This window comes from Musca domestica, unplaced genomic scaffold, assembly GCF_030504385.1.
Source record: "Musca domestica strain aabys unplaced genomic scaffold, Musca_domestica.polishedcontigs.V.1.1 25, whole genome shotgun sequence".
Lineage (NCBI taxonomy): Eukaryota > Metazoa > Arthropoda > Insecta > Diptera > Muscidae > Musca > Musca domestica.
Genome location: NW_026712277.1, coordinates 8,390,010 through 8,409,997, shown reverse-complemented (window position 1 = coordinate 8,409,997; position 19,988 = coordinate 8,390,010). Strand labels below are relative to the sequence as shown.

At 35.7% G+C, this 19,988-nt stretch overlaps 1 protein-coding gene across 5 annotated transcripts in view; it reads left to right on the top strand.

Moving 5' to 3' along the window:
- The window catches only part of LOC101893941 (heterogeneous nuclear ribonucleoprotein L), a 133,204-nt gene that overhangs the window by 28,942 nt on the left and 84,274 nt on the right, over positions 1-19,988 (top strand). For 3 of the 5 annotated variants that reach the window (XM_059123632.1, XM_059123633.1, XM_059123636.1), the window contains one exon: positions 8,809-8,880. The exons of the other annotated variants lie outside the window; for them this stretch is intronic. In XM_059123632.1, coding sequence (XP_058979615.1) covers positions 8,809-8,880 — 72 coding nt within the window. The remainder of the gene's footprint in view (positions 1-8,808; positions 8,881-19,988) is intronic. 5 annotated transcript variants of the gene reach the window in all.

The window sequence follows — 19,988 nt, the reverse complement described above, 5'->3', positions numbered from 1 at the left end:
AAACGTCGATTTTTAAAGTCTTTGTTGAGTGACGCTGAACATTTCAAACGTGTATATTTTAAGGTTTCTCGGTGAATTTTAAATGTGGAAATTTATGACGCTTTTGAGAACCCTAGGAGGTCTATAAAGTCTGGATTTTTTTTTTTTTTTTTTTGTTTTTTTTTTTTGTTTTTTTTTTTTTTTTGAACGGATATTAAAGACCTACAAACCGGACACAGACGGGTTATTGCCGATTAAAAACGTGCATTTAAAAAGTTATAAAGGCAAAGATCTTAAATCGCAGGATGTATCACAGAGGTAAGGATCATTGGAAGTTCAAAAACTTGGATTTTAAGACCTCTTTCCCTATTGGATTCAGAAGCTATTTGGGGGTGAACCAATATAAATCTTTAAATACCATTTTGTCCGAAACTTGCGAGACTTCGTAGTCCATAAATATGAATATAAAGAATTTAGAGTCAAATAATGCTTAGAGAGCCGAAAGAAGAATATACATTTATGTTCGTCGAAGAGTTTTTTATAAGGATATTATTATATCAGACGATATTAGTGGTGTATAACCTATTTAGCTCTAGAATATCTTAATTTTGCCAATTTTTTTCACAAAAAAATTTTATCTTGTTTTATTGTTTTTCTATTGACCTGAAAATATTTAATTTCCCCGATTACGGCCTTTTCTCTTTTACCTCGAAGTAACTCTTGACCAATATAGACAACTATAGTTTTTTCCAGTCAATTTTAACTACTTTGTTTTTTCTTTTTTTCACATAAAATGTTAACGACATTTTCTAATACGCGTTGGCTACCTATGACGTTCCCTGCAATTAATGGCCAATTACAAACAACTGCCAGCCAAAATAGAAAAATTGGCCAACTGACTGACTGCCAATTAATGGCAATATATCTTTAATGTCTGGCTAGAAAAAACAAACGCATAAAAATGCAATACCAAATCAAGGCATAACAGGTTTCCAATTTTTTTGTAAATGTTCTAAAAAATCTCAACGACAACAACAGCAACAACAACAAAAAATCGTAGTGAATAATCACTTAACAACGACAATCGGGGCAAACCAAATAGGGTTAACTGCATCTCTGTAGCCATCATGAACAGACAAGCCAGAATGGCAGCCTGGCTGCTGGTTCTGCTGTTGCTGTTAGCTGCCATGCTCAAGTTGTTAACAAATTGTTGTTGTTGGGTTTTTTCCTCTCAACTCGGGGCACTCAATCTAAAAATGGCCTATAGACCTTGACTTGGTTTTCTCAGGCGAAGCAATTCAACAAACCTAACGACAAATATGTATATATAGTATTTTTTAGAATAATTGTTTTTTTTTTTCTGTTGTTGTTGTAGTTTTTTTTTTTTTCTTCATCTCAATTACCCAGATTAGTGGCAATTGATTTTGTTAAATGGGGGGCCGCCTTTGGGCAAATTAAAAGCAAAGCAGCAACTCAATCTATTCATTTACTTTTCCACTTTACAAAAGTGATTTTCTATTGGCACAAAGTGCTCGAGAATAGAATAGAAACAAAAAACAATAACCAATTATTTGCTCAAATCGTTGTGCAAACTTTGTTGCCAACCCCTCCCATTTGACCACCATCAGCACCACCACCTGGTCATTGTTGTGTTGCTGAATTAATTTGTATTATTAACTAATTACATGACTGGAATTGTAATCCGTTTAATCGCCGGTATGTGATATGTTCTTGGAATAGTGTGTGCGATTTATCTAGAATGAATCATAAGGCGGGGTGGGGAGAAGAGGGGAGAGGGGTTTGATATGTGAGTCGAAGAAGTATTGTAAAATTGGAAATTTTTGTATCTATAAAAGTGAAAATTCGAATTTGGAAATTATGTTAAGACATATCACAATTTGATATTGGGAAAGATAGTGCGAATTATATAATATATCGTATTTTTTAAAAAATTGGCACATTCAGAGACAAGCCATCATTCTTCAGCCCATTTTCCTAGGTCCTCGAAGCGTATGAGTATGAGCATTAAGTATACGCCTTTCAAATGCAAATTATGCATATTTTCCGTTAGATTTTTAGAATTTGGCATGATTAGCTAGGGTATTTCCATTCTTCAGGATGTTACCCTTAGTATAGGTAGCGTATGAGTATGGACATTAAGTAGACGCCTTCCAAATTAATTTTCGACAAATTTTTCAGAAGATTTAGATGGACAAAAAATCTTTACTCGGTCCAGAACTATTCGGCCATTATCTGAAAAAGTTTAAGTCGGTTTTGCCGACAAATGTATAACCTCAGCCAATGTTCGATTATTTTAATACATTTTGACTTGTGTTATGATTATTCAAATTTTTCACCCTCTATGGAGTAGGTGCCGAATAAATGGACCAATATTCTTCATTTCGTATCGGACCTAAATAAATATGATAGAAATAAATAATATATAAATACTGTGACGTGTTAGGTTTGGACTTTATCGACCAGGTTTGGACTATATGTGATAATTTTTATGGGCGATATGGGCAAAATAACAAGAAAATCTAACATCTATATCCAATTTTATGCGGAATCATAAATTCCGTATTCATCTCAGGTTTCCGGTTGAGAGAAATATTTTTGGATATAGCAATTTGTAAAGAATCGCTGACTTGTTTCACAGCTTATGACAGATAAGAGTATTCAAAATGTTGACCCTTTGTGGGTGAGCTACCAGAAGGGGTTCGCAGATATATAGCATCTTCAGCTCTCTATCTTTGAGCGTTTTGTTCTTCGAAATCTTGAACCCTATGTGGGGGAGGTACCAAAAGTAATGGTCCGATCTCTTCCATTTTAATAACGGACCTTGTGTTGATACAAATATTGAGGTGCGCCAAGTCCGAATATAATCGGATGTTGATTTGACGTTTTATGAGTTTCATGGATATTCAAAATGTTGACCCTTTGTGGGGGAGGTACCTGAAGGAATAAACCGATATATCCCATCTTCACACTAGATCTTGGCCTAATAAAAATATTTTGATGTGTGTAATTTAAAGAGAACCGAATACTTTTTTCGGATTTTATGATCGTTTTGTTTATTCCAATATTTAACCGAACTCGACCTAAGTCTAATAATAACATTGCGATGTACCAAGTTTAGACCAAATCAAATACTTCTTTCGAAAGTTATCGTGCGCACCAGCCAGAGAGACGGACGGACGGACATCTCTTCACGACTCCAAATGTCCTGAAATGGATATACCACTCCTATTTCAATGAGGCACGTTTTGGCCTATGAAACCGATGGACCTTTATCTCCAAATGTCTAAATTTAGTCCAAAGAGACTTAGGGTATAAAAATCTTATTTCGATGAGGTACGTTTTGGCCTATGGAACCCATGGAACTTTATCTTCAAATGTCTAAATTTTTGTCCAAATTTATTCTGTTTTTTTTTAAGACTTTATTCTCTTTTTTAAGACTTTTGACATGAATTATAGGGGTATAACTCCGAAATATTCTACGGTTTTGTCAACTTCTAATGATAAGAATAAGCAGCTGTGAACAAGATTTGCAGGCTTACAGCTTCGAAATGTAGAAACAAAATTATTTCAAGGTACCCACCTAACCTAATTTTTTTCTGCAAACAAACAAACAAACATTTTTGTGTGAGATTTTATGGCTTTGATGATAATGACGATGATGATGATGTTGTTGTTAGAGGAGATGGTGATGATGAGCAGTAGCAGTATCAAGTTGTTATTTTTAGTGTTTTTGTTGTTGTTTTTTTTTTCCAACTGATGAATGAATAAAGTTAACTGTGTTAAATAACAACATTCAAGTCTGCACTGACCTATCTCAAGTATATATTTTTGTGTTTAACATTGTTTTTATAATTTTTAATAAGGGGTGGGAGAGGAAGGGGAAGGGGAGGGAGAGGAGTTTTTTCTTTCTATTAAAATATTCATTTATTTTTTTTATTTAATCTATGGGGGAGCCTAGTTTTTCCTGTGGGAAAAAATAAGGCAGAGGGGTTCAACATAACCACAAATATTTGTAGTATTTTCTCCGAAAAAAAAATCAGGGATCAAATTCATTAGATATGGCAAAAATGTCGCTCGAAATGAATTTCAGATAAATTTTTCTTTTGACTGTAGCTTTTAATGACCTAAGGATTTGGCATTGAAAATTGGAAGTATGCGACGCGTTTCGGCGCTGGTTAAGCGGTCATTTTGATTAATATTGACCATTTGGTGCACAATTAAAGATGAAGTTATATATGGGACCTATATCCAAGTCTGAACCGATCTCGATAAAATTTGTGAAAGGTATTTCCGAGCTCTATAAGATATCTGGTGCCAAATATCATTGTTGCAGGGTACATATTACGAAAGTGAGGGACTTAACCAACAAATCGGATGGAAGATTTATATACATTGAAGATATAGCGATATCTGAGTCGATTTTTGAAGTATTTGCTACCAGGATGAATTCCGTCGGATGTACCAAAATTCAAGTCATTCGACTGATTTTGGCCATTTTGGTGCACAATAAACCTCAAATCGGACGAAGCTATATTTGGGAGCTATATCCAAATCTGAACCGATTTTGTTAAAATTTGAACCAGATATTTCTGGGCTATATCTGATATTTGGTACCAATATCTGTAGCTATATCAGAACCGATTTTCACCAAATTTGATGTATTTGCTTCTAGACTGAATTCGTTCGGATATACCAAAATTCAGGCCATATGGACTAATATTGGCCCTTAGGTGCACAATAAACCTAAAATCGGATTAGGGTATATATGGAAGCTATAGCTATATCTGAGCCGATTTTAATCAAATTTGAAGCATTTGCTTCTAGGCTGACTTCGGGCGGATGTACCAAAATTCAGGCCATTTGGGATGATAGGAGTCATTTTGTGCACAATAAACCTCAAATCGGACGAAGATATATATGGGAGCTATATCCAAATCTGAACTGATCTCGATAAAATTTGGCAAAGGTATTTCCGAGCTCTATAAGATATCTGGTGCCAAATATCATTGTTACAGGGTACATATTACGAAAGTGAGGGACTTAAACACCAAATCGGATGAAAGACATGTATGGGAGCTATAGCTATATCTGAGTCGATTTTCATTAAATTTGAGGTATTTGCTTCCAGGCTGAATTAGCTTGGATGTGCCAAAATTCAGGTGATTTGGACTGATATTGGCCATTCGGTGCACAATAGACCTAAAATCGGATTAAGGTATATATGGAAGCTATAGCTATATCTGAGCCGATTTTCACCAAATTTGATATAATTGCTTCTACCCTGAATTCGATTGGATGTGCCAAAATTCAGGTCATTTGGACTGATAATGGCCATTTGGTGCACAATAAACCTCAAATCGGACGAAGATATATGAAGGGCTCACAGCTATACCGAACTAAGTCATAAAAACATAATTCGAAGATATTTAGAGGTAAAGTAAATGCACTGCAATTAATTTCTGGAAGGAATATTTCAGTCTACTAAAAGAAAATGTAAAAGTCTATATTCAAAATTAACTAATGATATAAATTTAAAAGCAAAAATATTAAAATATGTTACTAAAAAAATATTCAAAAACAAAAAAATCTACTTTGGTTCATTATTACTCTGATTAAAATTTGAATGTTTCACAGTTAAAGCGAACCAAGTCAAAAAAATATAATAAAGTGTTCGCTATATGACTAAATATAGTTGATGTTCCGCTTGTAATAAGTAACTGATGTTGATAGCTTTGGAATGCTTTTTGAAGGTCGAAAGTACAGATATAGTGTTCATCAGATGGTACTTCTGAATTCAGTGAGTCTCGAGCTAGCTGTGCTGCTTTTCCTGTTGCCAAATTAAATTTGTATTTTCATCTTCATGGAAATTTATTTTCATGTCAAGTCCATCACAAACTCGACAAGTATCCTTATTCGGATAAAATTTCGTGCTGAATACTTTATAATAAAAATACATTTTGTTTTGCGTAATCTGCAAGTTTCCAAAATGACTCGAAAAATAATTCTCTGTTAGATTCATTCACCTGGTTGTTACATTTTATTCTGCATCCACAATCATAATTAGGTATAAATGTTTTCCACTGTTGCAGCGAAGCTTACGCACATTGTGCTTCCACATTGCCGGGATTATTCATCTTTATTCATCTTTTACTTTTAAAAATTATAAAAATACCGAATAAAGGGAGTTACCGTAATATGGGGGTCTATACGAAAATTTGGACCTGCACAGGCAAGTTTTGTCATAGTTCATCACAATATTTAAATGGGAAACTGGAAAATATCCGGTAAATAATATCGCAAAAACATCCAAATTCTTAATACGAAATACGAAAGTCATCAAAATACCGATCATTTTCAATACCAAACGCCCTGTTGACCAAACACACATCTGAGTAAAATTTTATCAACCTACTTCAGTTGGCTCGGAATCTAGAGTGATTTCCACATATTGACGGACATCGCAAAACCGACATTGAATTTTATGCTGATCAAGAATATATATACTTTGTAGAGTCTAAAATATATATTTCGTGGGGCTACACACGGAATGACCAACTTAATATGCCCTCCATACTATACCCTCCACGTACTATGGCTGAGGGTAGACATCTGTCGACAAAACTGACTGATACTTTTTAACTTGTTTTTTTTTTAATATTGCTGAGAACTGAACGGCAATATACACTTGCTCACTAATAGAACTGATTTAAAGTGAAACACACTGACTTGGTTAATTTTTGCTTTGAATAAAAACAAAAATGACAGTCGTTGACTTAGGTTTTTTACCGTTATCTTTGGAACGCAACACTTTTTGACATTATGCTTTGCAGAGTAAATAGAGTTGCCACATGCGGGGACATTGGCACTAGTTTCGGCATTTTTTATTTTTCATGACTTGGTTCGGTATAGCAGTGAGCCCTCCATATAATGGAGCTATATCCAAATCTGAATCCGATCTTCATAAAATTTAGCACAGGCATTTCTGAGCTGTATTTGATATATTTCCCCGAATATCATTGTTACAGAGTGTATATTACGGCTGCGGAGGACAAAAATATCAAATCGGAAGGAAAATATATGTGGGAGCTATAGCTATATCTGAACCGATTTCGATTAAAATTTGGCATACTTGTTTCTAGACTTAATTTGGTCGTGTATGCAAAATTCCATACTATTTGGGCGGATATTCGGCGTTTGGTGCACAATAAACCTCAAATCGGACGAAGTTATATATGGGAGCCACATCCAAATCTGAACCGATTTTGATAAATGTTTGGAATGGTATTTCTGAGCTGTATTTGAAATATTTTCCCAAATATCGTTGTTATAGAGTGCATATTACGGCTGTGGAGGAAAAAATTATAAAATCGGAAGAACAATATATATGGGAGCTATAGCTATATCTGAACCGATTTCCATCAAATTTGGCATACTTGTTTCTATGCTCAATTTGGTGGTAAGTGCCCAATTCCATCCCATTTGGGCTAATATTACACGTTAAGTGCACATTAAAAGGCAAATCGGATGAAGATATAAATGGAAGCTATATCTCAATTTACAACGATTATCTCCAATTTCAATAGGTTTCGTCCTTGGGCCATAGAAATGTTTTTTGGAAAATTTAATCTGGATCCGGCAATAAATGCGACTTGTACTTTGCTTAGAATAATTCATGGAAGGATTGACGGATGGCATGATATAAATAAAAAGACTCAGAATGAGGATCCTCAAAAGTAACTATGAGCCTATCTCATTTCGATCGATTTTTTTTCAATATCGAAAGAGAGAATTTGGATCCTGATTTTTTTAGAGCAAAAAACGTTTGTTTGTTTTGAACCCCTCACCTTATTTTTTCTAACACGCCTTTGCCACTTCTCCCTTAGTTTTTTTTCAATTTTTCCGTTCCCCCCTCCCTCTCTGCGTTTTATTATAATTTTTTCCAATTCTATGCAAATCATTTTTCAAGTAAAAGTTACATTTTCAAAGTGTTTCTAGCTCCCTTCCCTGCTCATAAAATCTCATTTTGCATTCATCACTTGCCTCTTATCCCCCCCTCTCCCCATTCTTCTCCGCTTCTCCCCACTCACCCTCCACCACTTAACTGAATTCTAATTTGTATCCAAATCAAATAAATTAAATCAACCATTGAAATGTAGAATTATAAGAAACTATCTATCAATGTAAGAGGGGCTGGGGAGGGGGAGAGGTGCCCCCAACGAATATACTTGAAAATTTATTCAAATAGAAGTGCTTATGAAGAAGCTGGTGATAATCCATTAGAGAGTGTTAACTAGAAACGAGAAGAAGGACTTGGACGCATTAGAGGTAGGTAGGGGGAGGGGTTACCCATTGAAATATTGCTGCTGGAATGAATTCCGAAAAGTTCAAGTGCCAGGAGAATTACTTTCAAGTAGCTTCTTGAGGTAGGGTGATGTTGTTGGAAGTGTGGCTAGGAGGCGAAGGATGATGAGATGATGGAGTAGTGAAATTTGCTTGTGATTCCATTGCTGGTTCTGGCTCTGTTATGTTTCCAATTTCCATAAATAATTGTGGCCATTTCCCCCCCTTCTTTACACCTTGTTGAGGGTACCCCCAACCCCAAGAACACCCCTGACAAATTTCTTGCCTTGCATTGTTTTTTTTTCTTTTTTCATTGGTTGTTACTGTTGATGATGATGATTCCGATGATGATGATGAAAATGATTATCTCTTGTTCTCCTTCTTCTGTTCTGTCACTTCTTATCCTGAAGTTATCCGACCTCTTTCTAATTTTGTATTTTTGTTTGGTGTTTTCTTCTTTAATTTTAGTTAAAGAAATTACCAATGGACGTTCACCTTTGCTTCAGGAGCCACTCTATGGAACTCGAGCTCAGCAGTACAGTAAGTAGATGACGTAGCTAAATCAGAAAAAAACAAACAAGCGAGTCACATACACACAAAATTTTAATATTAAATCACGATAGATGGTACTGTTGTTGTTATTGTTCATGTTGTTGTCAAGACCCCAAGAATAGCATAGACTTCCTGCTTGAGAAAGCGAACCTGCCACTAATCTCCCTGGGGGCGACCTGGGTATAATAAGTTTAGTTTAGTTTTTAAGCAAAAGCCGGGAAGCAGAAGCTCTTTCAGTTCTGTTGCTGGCCCTCCTTGAAGCTAGTTGAAAAGTTTTGAGAAACTTTCCGAATGTATTTTTTGGGTTATGGTGGGGGGAGGAGGGAGAGTATGGCAGTGAGAAACCCAGCACTCACTTGGCCTTGCACTGCAGTCATAATTTGCTAATAAATGCAGTCATGGAAGAGTGTTTGGGTGTATGTGTGTGTATTCTTTGCTAACTTTGGCTATCATAACTAATTACAGGTAATACTGCAGCAGAGAGCCAAAACTTTGCAGGAAACCACTGCCAGCCAACGTAGCATTAGCATCTCCCTACCCAAGACATTATTACCTCCACTTTCCAGCCAAAGACACAAATTATTGCAGACATCCACCACCACAACCCCCACCCTTAGCTACACATATATATGCAGATATTCATTCATTCATTAGTTAGTCAGGCAGGCAGCCAGTCAGTCTTCTATGCGAAAGAGATTTTTGCCCAAATTATCTAAAGCAATTTAGAAGTTTTACTGGAAACCTATGCCAGCACTTGGCCAAGATCTTGGTGAGCTTTGTAGCATGTGAGGAGGGGTGGGGAGGAGAGGCGAGGGAAGAGGGGAAGCATTTGTGGGAAAACTTTTCACTATTTTGCCAAAATTTTTGGAGAATTAAAGACATGACTTTCAAGTCTGGAGTAGAACTTTTGCAAATAAAACAGGTAAAATGGGGAGCTAGGATTTTGACAGGGATTCAAATATTCTCTGAATTGAAAAGAAAAATTAGGGTAATTTCCTCCTCCTGATTCAAATATTTTATCATTTTTATAACAGTTCGGAAATTCTGGAACAAGGAAATATCAGAGTAATAGTTTCAAAAGGTACTTAGCGATGGGAAAACGGAACTAGTTTTTTACAGCTTCCAGCAAAATATTACTTTTGTGGCCCAATTGTCTAGGATTTTGCAAGGATTCAAATATTTTCTCAATTGAAAAAAATATATATAGAAAAATTCAAGACTGAAATCTTTCTCATCTTTATGGAAGTTCGGAATTTTTCAAACAAGGAAATATCGGAGTTATAGTTTCAAAGGATATTCAACGATGGGAAAATCGAACTAATTTTCTACAGCTTCTATCAAATATTACTTTTGGGGTCGAATTTTCAAAATCAAAAAGAAGGAAGTTGGTCATTTTTAGAACTCGTTTCAGGTGCTGATTTATAATTTCCTTAAAAAACAAAACAAAATTTGTGGTTTTTTTGCCATATGGAATCAGCAACTCATAGTAACAACAAAGTTCTTTCCTGCGTATAATTAATATTAATTTCTGGAGCCCCGGAGGCGTATGATTGTTATATTAAGTATGCGCCAGAGAGATTTCCTTTTATAATCCTTTCTAATTTAATTTTTTTCTCTACGTTTCTTTCCTCCTTCATTCTCTAGAAAGAAATGTGCATCTACAGGGTGAGATAAAAAAACTGCAGTAAAGTCAAACTCCATAATTTTTACATTTTTTTTTTAAATTTTATTGAATGAAAGCAAAAAATAGCATCAAATTTTAGAATAAGTTTAGATTTGTTAGAATTGGTTGCCTTTGGCACGAATAATGACCTTCAAACGGCCAATAAAACCCACACACGCTGCCCGAAATGTTGGTATTTTGGACTACTTCCGGCGAAGCGCTTGCCTGAGGTGATCGACACTTCGGTATTTTTTAGTTTTTTTTTTTTCAAAATACTTTTCATCGCCAGAAACTTTGGTCCAAGAACTCTGGTCCAAGTTTTTTCTATAGAAAAAAATTCGCCAGGACCTCTGGTCCAAGTTTTTTCTATAGAAAAAAATTCGCCAGGACCTCTGGTCCAAGTTTTTTCTATAGAAAAAAATTCGCCAGGACCTCTGGTCCAAGTTTTTTCTATAGAAAAAAATTCGCCAGGACCTCTGGTCCAAGTTTTTTCTATAGAAAAAAATTCGCCAGGACCTCTGGTCCAAGTTTTTTCTATAGAAAAAAATTCGCCAGGACCTCTGGTCCAAGTTTTTTCTATAGAAAAAAATTCGCCAGGACCTCTGGTCCAAGATTTTTCTATAGAAAAAAATTTGCCAGGACCTCTGGTCCAAGTTTTTTCTATAGAAAAAAATTTGCCAGGACCTCTGGTCCAAGTTTTTTCTATAAAAAAAAATTCGCCAGGACCTCTGGTCCAAGTTTTTCCTATAGAAAAAAATTCGCCAGGACCTCTTGTCCAAGTTTTTCTTATAGAAAAACTGTATTCTATAGAAAACCAAATCCTTTTTCTCGTACCCAATTAATTTTCCTTGCAACCTAATCTCTCCTGGCTTCCATTCACATCCTTAAAAGGCCTTTTCCAACTGCTTTTCATTAAGAACTCCTCACCGAAAAACAAAACAACTACCTTTTAATCTCTGGGAAGTCTAAAGTCTTTTCGGCTAAGCCTATTAGCCATTGTTGTTGTTGTAGTTGCTGCGGCTGTTGTTGTTTAGCTATTCTCCGAAGCAATGACAAGAAATGGGTTATGTAAAAGCAATTACGGAATTTATTTCCGTAAAACACTTGACCCACTTTAGAGCGAATGCCTAAAACGTAGCTGAAGCAGAGGCAACGGCAGCATAGAAAATAAAATTCCAAAATACAAGGCAACCTGGCGACAAAACCAGCAGCAACAACAACAGCAATAAAATACATATGTATGTATGCAAACACTTATTCTTTACCTCCCTTGCTCCTAAGCACCCTTCCTCGCCACCCGAAAAGAGTTGACAACATTTCTAATGAAATTGTTGTTTAACTGCTGCTGCTAAAGTTGTTGCTGTTGTTCCGTCGGTACATTCTTGCGCAAATATTTAGCATTGACAACCTAAATACGTCATTACTAAAAGGGGCGAGAGGCGAAGCCAGTTTTCGTTACTAATTGTAGGTGTATTTGTGTGTTCTGCATTGACTACATGAGAGAATGGGTGAATGAAAGTTTTGCCACTAAAATATGTCGGGGTATGTGTGAGAAAATCTTAAGTATGTTAGCCTCATGTATGTCGGTGCTGGTGGTGGTGGTGTTGGTGAATCACCGATTGTGTGACAAAGTTATTTGTCCCAAGAAGAGGGATGGAGAAGGTGTAGAAGGATTGGATTATGTGAAATTCGTTTACTTAATTCCTTTGGAAACATATAAACAAGGACCTACTCTTTCAAGCGTTCGAGGGAAACAGGAAGTTCGGCTTTTTAAGCAGCCATATAAAATTCACAACTTTTAATTTGAAGAGCTAATATTTTTGCTCATAAGCGTTCAGCATCGACGCCAATGACGACATAATCACTTTGCCATGAGATGGCTGAAGGACTTTTTGGGTTGAAGTGCCTATCCTAAAGTGTTAATTAAAATGTGAACAATTTTGTTTTGGGTGTCGAGAGAGGTGCGGAGAAGAGGGGTGGAGAAAAATTCCGTTATAAATAGAAAATTATGAAAATCGTTTAAATATTTAGCACAAGCTTAGAAGAGCAATACCTGAACCGTAAAAAGAGAAATAATAATATTATTAACTGTACGTATATTTAACATATTAATCATACGCCCCCAATCCAATATTAATAACAATTGTACGCCCGGATTTTTTTCAATTTGGTAATAAAGAAAATTCATAAATTGTGTGGATCTCTCCTTCTCTGGTCTATGGTTTCTCTGTAGAAACAAATCTGAAATCGAAGGGTTTTTCAAAAAAAATAAAAAAAATAAAAAAAATGGAGCCTCGCATTCAAGTTTTTTTTTTATAGAAAAAAATTTGCAGGACCTCACATTAACATTTTGTCTATGGAAAAATCGCAGGACCTTATTTTTGTATTCAAGAAACCTTCGAGTCAAAACTTGTAATAGCCCAAGTTTTTTCTATAGAAAAAAATTCGCCAGGACCTCTGGGTCCAAGTTTTTTCTATAGAAAAAAATTCGCCAGGACCTCTGGGTCCAAGTTTTTTCTATAGAAAAAAATTCGCCAGGACCTCTGGGTCCAAGTTTTTTCTATAGAAAAAAATTCGCCGGGACCTCTGGTCCAAGTTTTTTCTATAGAAAAAAAATTCGCCAGCACCTCAAGTCCCAGTTTTTTCTATAGAAAAATATTCGCCAGGAACTCTGGTCCCAGTTTTTTTTCTATAGAAAAAAATTCGCCAGAAACTCTGATCCCAGTTTTTTTTTCTATAGAAAAAAATTCGCCAGAAACTCTGATCCCAGTTTTTTTCTATAGAAAAAAATTCGCCAGAAACTCTGATCCCAGTTTTTTTCTATAGAAAAAAATTCGCCAGGACCTCTGGTCCCAGTTTTTTTTTCTATAGAAAAAATTCGCCTGGTCCAAGTTTTTTCTATAGAAAAAAATTCGCCAGGACCTCTGGTCCAAGTTTTTTCTTTAGAAAAAAATTCGCCAGGACCTCTGGTCCAAGTTTTTTCTATAGAAAAAAATTCGCCAGGACCTCTGGTCCAAGTTTTTTCTATAGAAAAAAATTCGCCAGGACCTCTGGTCCAAGTTTTTTCTATAGAAAAAAATTCGCCAGGACCTCTGGTCCAAGTTTTTTCTATAGAAAAAAATTCGCCAGGACCTCTGGTCCAAGTTTTTTCTATAGAAAAAAATTCGCCAGGACCTCTGGTCCAAGTTTTTTCTATAGAAAAAAATTCGCCAGGACCTCTGGTCCAAGTTTTTTCTATAGAAAAAAATTCGCCAGGACCTCTGGTCCAAGTTTTTTCTATAGAAAAAAATTCGCCAGGACCTCAAGTCCCAGTTTTTTCTATAGAAAAAAATTCGCCAGGAACTCTGGTCCCAGTTTTTTTTTTCTATAGAAAAAAAAATCGCCAGAAACTCTGATCCCAGTTTTTTTCTATAGAAAAAATTTGACCGGGCCTCAGGTCCCAGTTTTTTCTATAGAACAAAATTCGAAAGGACCTCAGGTCCCTGCTTTTTTCCTATAGACAAAAAAATTCTCCAGGACCTCCGGTCCCAGTTTTTTTCTATTGAAAAATTCGCTGGGACCTCAGGTCCCAGTTTTTTTCTATAGAAAAAAATTCGCCAGGACCTCAAGTCCCAGTTTTTTCTATAGAAAAAAATTCGCCAGGATCTCTGGGTCCAAGTTTTTTTCTATATGGTCATTAAAACCTTCAAGTCAACAGCAGTAATATTTCCATCTTTTCTGTTTGAGTTCCAAATCGGAAACTGAGTAGAAAAGTAAATTTAAGAAAAACTAGAACAACAACTCTAACAAATATTGACAGCTCTGTGTTGGGGGTGGGAGGTGGTAACTGCTGTCCTGGCAACGTTACTGACAAGAAACCAAACGTTGATTATTTTTCATTTCTTGTAGAACACCACCACCACCAACAGCAGCAACAACAACAAAGACATTAACAACAACATTAGGCAACGCCACATAACAGAGTCCATTTTCTTCCATGGTCTGTCGGTCGCTCTTGTCTGTCCGTCCAGTTTACTTTTGCCAGTATTTGACTTTTGTAAAGTTTTAACTACTTTTGTGCAGTTAAAGAAAATAACGACAGGAAAAACTGGAAAAATGTAGAACAAGACCAGAATGACACCATGCCGTAGTTAGGCGGTGTTAAACCCAGAGCTGTAAAATATCCATTTCGGCGAAAGATGGAAATGGAAACAAATAGACCAGCCAATGACTGACTTAACTTTGTTTTTCGGAGATCGTCAGCATGAATCTCTTGGCCAAAGAATTGCTTGGCTTAATGGTTGGTTGGATGGTTGGAAGGATGAAATGATGCTGCTGCCGCCTCTTCGAAGACTAAAATGACTTTTTAAGTGCTTACTTCAAAGTTTTGTAGTTTGTTTACTTTTTGACCCCTCCTGCCCATTATCCCATTACAAGGTGTCATCAGAGCAGCCATTTCACCATCTGCCCCGGCCAAGCGACAACCAATTGCAGTAACATCTGCTGTTTTTTTTTTTTGGCCTTCTACTTCTTAAGGTATCATTGTGCCGCCATGGCTAGCTGCTGGAAAGTAAATGGCGACGGTGTCATTGGTGACTGGCCAAAAAAGAAGTTCCATTGCATAATAATAAAGTAATAAAACTTTAACAAGGCATCAAGGCCTGCTACTGCTACTCGGCAATTTGAAATTTCCACTCAGACCATTCCTTATCAAAAAAATTCCGGAGGAGAGAAGGTGGCGGGAGAAGAAAACTGGCAAATTATCTTGTTAAAATGTTAATGATAAGAAGTAGAAGGTAATGGCTTCCTTTTTTTTCCCTATCTGCACTATGATACCCAAGGAGTTTTCCTGGTCCCCTTTGAGGTGAGGAGGTAAAGAGGCATTGAATTTGGCAACAGAAGAGAACAAGAGATTGGAAGTCATCTAAAAACCTTCTAATTAGGAGTACTTTAAAGACATTCAAAACAGGACTACAATTTAAGGGCTTGTTGAGAAATGCCAGATACTTGAGGCAAAAGGCTTTAATTGAGTCCAAAGAAAAGGAAAATTAAAGGAAAAAATAAGGACATGTAATAACTCCTGGAGAATTTCACAGGATAACAGTTGCGATTTTTTTCTAATAAAAAAATCCTAGGACCTCAGTTTAAGTTTTTTTCTTTGAAAAAAAATAAAATCGCCAGGACCTTTTTATAGAAAAAAATCGCCAGGACGTCCTAGGTGTCAGTTTTTTTTTTCATAAAAAAATCGCTAGGTCTTCAGGTTCCAGTTTTTTTCTATAGAAAACAACTCGCCAGTTCCTCTCAGGTCCCTGTTTTTTTCTATAGAAAAAAATTCGCAGGTCGTCAGGACCAAGTTTTTTCTATAGAAAAAAATTCGCAGGTCGTCAGGACCAAGTTTTTTCTATAGAAAAAAATTCGCAGGTCGTCAGGACCAAGTTTTTTCTATAGAAAAAAATTCGCAGGTCGTCAGGACCAAGTTTTTTTCTATAGAAAAAAATTCGCAGGCCGTCAGGACCAAGTTTTTTCCATAGAAAAAAATTCGCAGGCCGTCAGGACCAAGTTTTTTCCATAGAAAAAAATTCGCAGGCCGTCAGGACCAAGCTTTTTCTATAGAAAAAATCGACTCAATACCTATGATCTCATGTTTTTTATAGAAAAAAAATCGTCAGGACCTTTTTCTATAGAAAAAAATCCGCCAGAAACTCTTAGGCCCCAGTTTTTCTATTGAAAAAATTCGCCAGAACCTTTGAGGACCAAGTTTTTTTCTAAAAAAAAAAAAATACCCAGGACCTCAGGTCCAAGTTTTTTGCTGTGGAAAAGAAAAATCGTCAGGACCTCTGGTCAAAGAATTCACCAGTTACTTTCGGGACATTTTTTTTTTTTTGCTACAGAGAAAGAATTCGAAACCAAAATACCCAAACTTCAAACCCCTTTCAATTTATTTAAAAATTTCGCTCCTGCTTCCCAATTCAACTGTTGATTCCTTTTTCAGGAAAAAAGCGTAAAAAAGTTAAGTTTGGAAAACAAAAAATAAATTCAATTAAAACTTAGTTTCTGGTTAATTTTTAGCCACAGGCAATGGCTTTTTTCATGCTACACATTCTGAGCTAAGTCGGATTGGCTGGCATTCTGTTCATTATATTGCTAATGGTGAATGCTAGTTGGCCTCAAACTTGTCTTGCTCTCTTTCTCCCTCTTCAGTGTGGCTCTCTTCACTAGACATCCTAATGAAGACATTTTAATTAAATAAATTAAATGGCGTTCAGTTTTTTTCTTTGTTTCTCATCTTCCTCTCAAAGCCAGCTGTTACAAAAAAGAGCTGCTGGAAAACGCTGGCTTATTTTTAAAGTCTGTGTGACATGTGGCCTCTTTTATATTTGCATATGAAAAGGCCATTAACTGAAGATTTTCCAAGAATTTTGAATAATGAACTGCAGAGCGAGCTCATCCTTCACTGAAGCTCTTTTAATCAAGCGATTAGAGAGAGAACATAATCAGCCGTATTAGGTTTTGACGTTCAGGTTTCTGTCATTTGTTGAATGCAGCCTCTGTGAAGCAATGAAAGGGAATTTCAAATGAATAGTTGTCTGTCAGCCAGTCAGTCAGTCAGTTAGACTTTAAAATGCTGTCAAAAGAAGTCAAAGAGAAAATGGAAATGTAATATTTTCATAAACGGCATTATAATTAGAATATAATGTTGTCATAAAAACCCAGCCCTCACTGAAAGATGATTTGTATAATTTACATAATAAGTATACGCAGCAGAGTACTCAATTGATAACAATCATACGTCTCAAAGGCCTTTGGTCTGATCATGTTGCAAATTTCAAATTTAATGTGGATTTTCAATAAAAGAAAATTGTTTTCAAAATAAGAATAAAAGATCAGCAGACCCGTTTCTCCCTCTCATCAAAATCCCCAAATAATATCAGTTATTGCTTAAAAAATTAAATAAGTCCTGGAATTGCTTATTCCCTTTTCTAGTTACTTTTTTACTCCGGCCAAGCGTGCCTTGGCCCATGCACCACTAATGGTGTTGTTTATAAAGGTGGTCAGCAAAGAAAAAAATCGCCTTTTATCCTCCGCCATAACAATATTCATTCTTTGATAGTTGTTGCGAAAAAATAACCAACCAACCTCGGAACAAGTCAATTGATGTTTGGTTCGTTGGTCTTTGGGGAAATTAATGGTGGCCGGCCTGAAGCCTAGGTTTTGAAGTAACAATTTCTTCCTTGAAAATAATGCCCAAACCCCCATATTCCCCCTCCCAATTTATAGTTCCGGCCCTTTTGTGGAAATTCATAAAGAATTCAATTTTGGCCATGTCTAATTTGCCATAAAAATGAGCTTTAGTTATTATTGTTCGCTCCTCTTGATGATGTTTGCCAAAGCCATAATAACAACAACAGAAGGCAGGCAGGACCATCGGAAAAAGAGCAACAAAAAAGAGCAACATAAAAAGGATAACAGGCAATGTTTGTGTTATACATCGACACACCAAAGGGGAGATACCGAGGGCAAAACGTTGAAAATGCAATTAAATTTTTAAATTGAATTAACCGCTGGAATCAAAATGGAGTTCGGATGCAATAAAGAAACGGGCTTTAAGGCCTATTGAAGATGAGAAAAAATAAGCAGCTTTAAAAAACTGAAAACAGGCAAAATAAAGTAAATTTCTTCAGGGCGTATAATTAATATTAATTATTTCTGGCGTATGATTTTTATTTATTCTAACATATTTTATATTCGATTTTTTTTCTATAGAAAAAACTTGGTCCTGACGGCCTTCGAATTTTTTTCTATAGAAAAAACTTGGTCCTGACGGCCTTCGATTTTTTTTTTTTTTATAGAAAAAACTTGGTCCTGACGTCCCTCGAATTTTTTTCTATAGAAAAAACTTGGTCCTGACGTCCCTCGAATTTTTTTCTATAGAAAAAACTTGGTCCTGACGTCCCTCGAATATTTTTCTATAGAAAAAACTTGGTCCTGAGTAGTAGCCTTGATTAAAAAAAAAAAACTTAGTCCTGAGGAGCCTCGATTTTTTTCTATAGAAAAAAACTTGGACTTGACTGCCCTCTATAGGTTTTTTGCCTAAACCTTTTGTGCAAGCTTTGGCATTTTCATGCCACATACCTCCTTTGGTATTTATGCTTTCCGCAAGCAATAACTTAATGTTCGTTACATCCGTTTGCTATTGTCCTTCGCTGTTAATTCCGGTACTTGACGTTGTTGTTGTTGATGTTTTTTTGTTGTATGACTGCCTACCTATTGTATTGTGGCATTAAAACACGTAACAATGCCAGTGACCAGTTGAATTCATCTAAGGAAATGCAAGAATCCGGGCTTAGAATTCTAGAGAGAAAAAAGTACAAAAATCGTGGACAATGGTTAAATATAAATTTAGCTGGTAGAGAATAGGGTGTAGACTTAGGGATGAGAGGGAAAAATGGATTTTTATATATATTTTTAAATTTAAGAAAAAAGGCACAGCCGAACATGAGGTCGAAAGATCCTCTGTAGAGGGCGTATACGTAACAATGTAATTCATACGCCACCAATGTTCGTTTGTTTCGTAACGTATACTTGATGTAACACTCATACCCTCTATATTAGTATTAGTCATACGCATTTTTTGTTTTCATTCATATTTCTCCGAACCTTCATAACGTCATTTAAAATAAGTTAATTATTGATATTTAAATGTAATTTGTTAAAAAAATTCTCACAAATAAAAATCGCCACAATTAAATGTGTTCCTTTGCATATTCATGCATTTAAATCACTTGATTGATTTTGTTTGCAATTAATTATAAACACATTTTAATTATGTTAATTAAATTGAGGCAAGCTGGTTTCGAAAAAAAAAAACACATACATTTTTCTGCCATTAAACATAATTTTAACTTAAATTATTAAATAAATATATTTTATTAAATAAAAATCATCATACGCCCGTATTCCCTCCAACTCCCAAAGGAAAAAAAAAGCTCATACGCCCCTTGGAACTTTGTTTGACTCTGGAAGTTTCCCCCCACCCTTCACTCTCCTACATTCCCATGTAGTTTTTCCCTAATTATGGCTAAACTTCAAATCCCGAATTCTTTCCTATTTCCTTTGTTCAAACTTTTCAACATCGCTTTGTGGCAATTGTTAGTTAGTTTTCTTACCCGACCAACATTTGCCAGATAATCTTCTCGTATGCAATTTTCAATTATTTCTTTTCGAAATACTTTGATAATCTTTTGGGGTTTTTACAGCAGTTTTCTCTCTCGGGAATCGAGGGAAAGAGGAAAATACCGGAGAAAAAAACTTTGACATTTATTTTTGTGGGAAGAAAACTTTGAATAGTTTAGGTGGTCGAATTGTTTAACAGAAAGAAATTTTTCTTATTTTCTTTATTGTTTTTCTTTTATGGTCTAAGAAAATATTTTTCCACATCAACCACTTTTCTGCA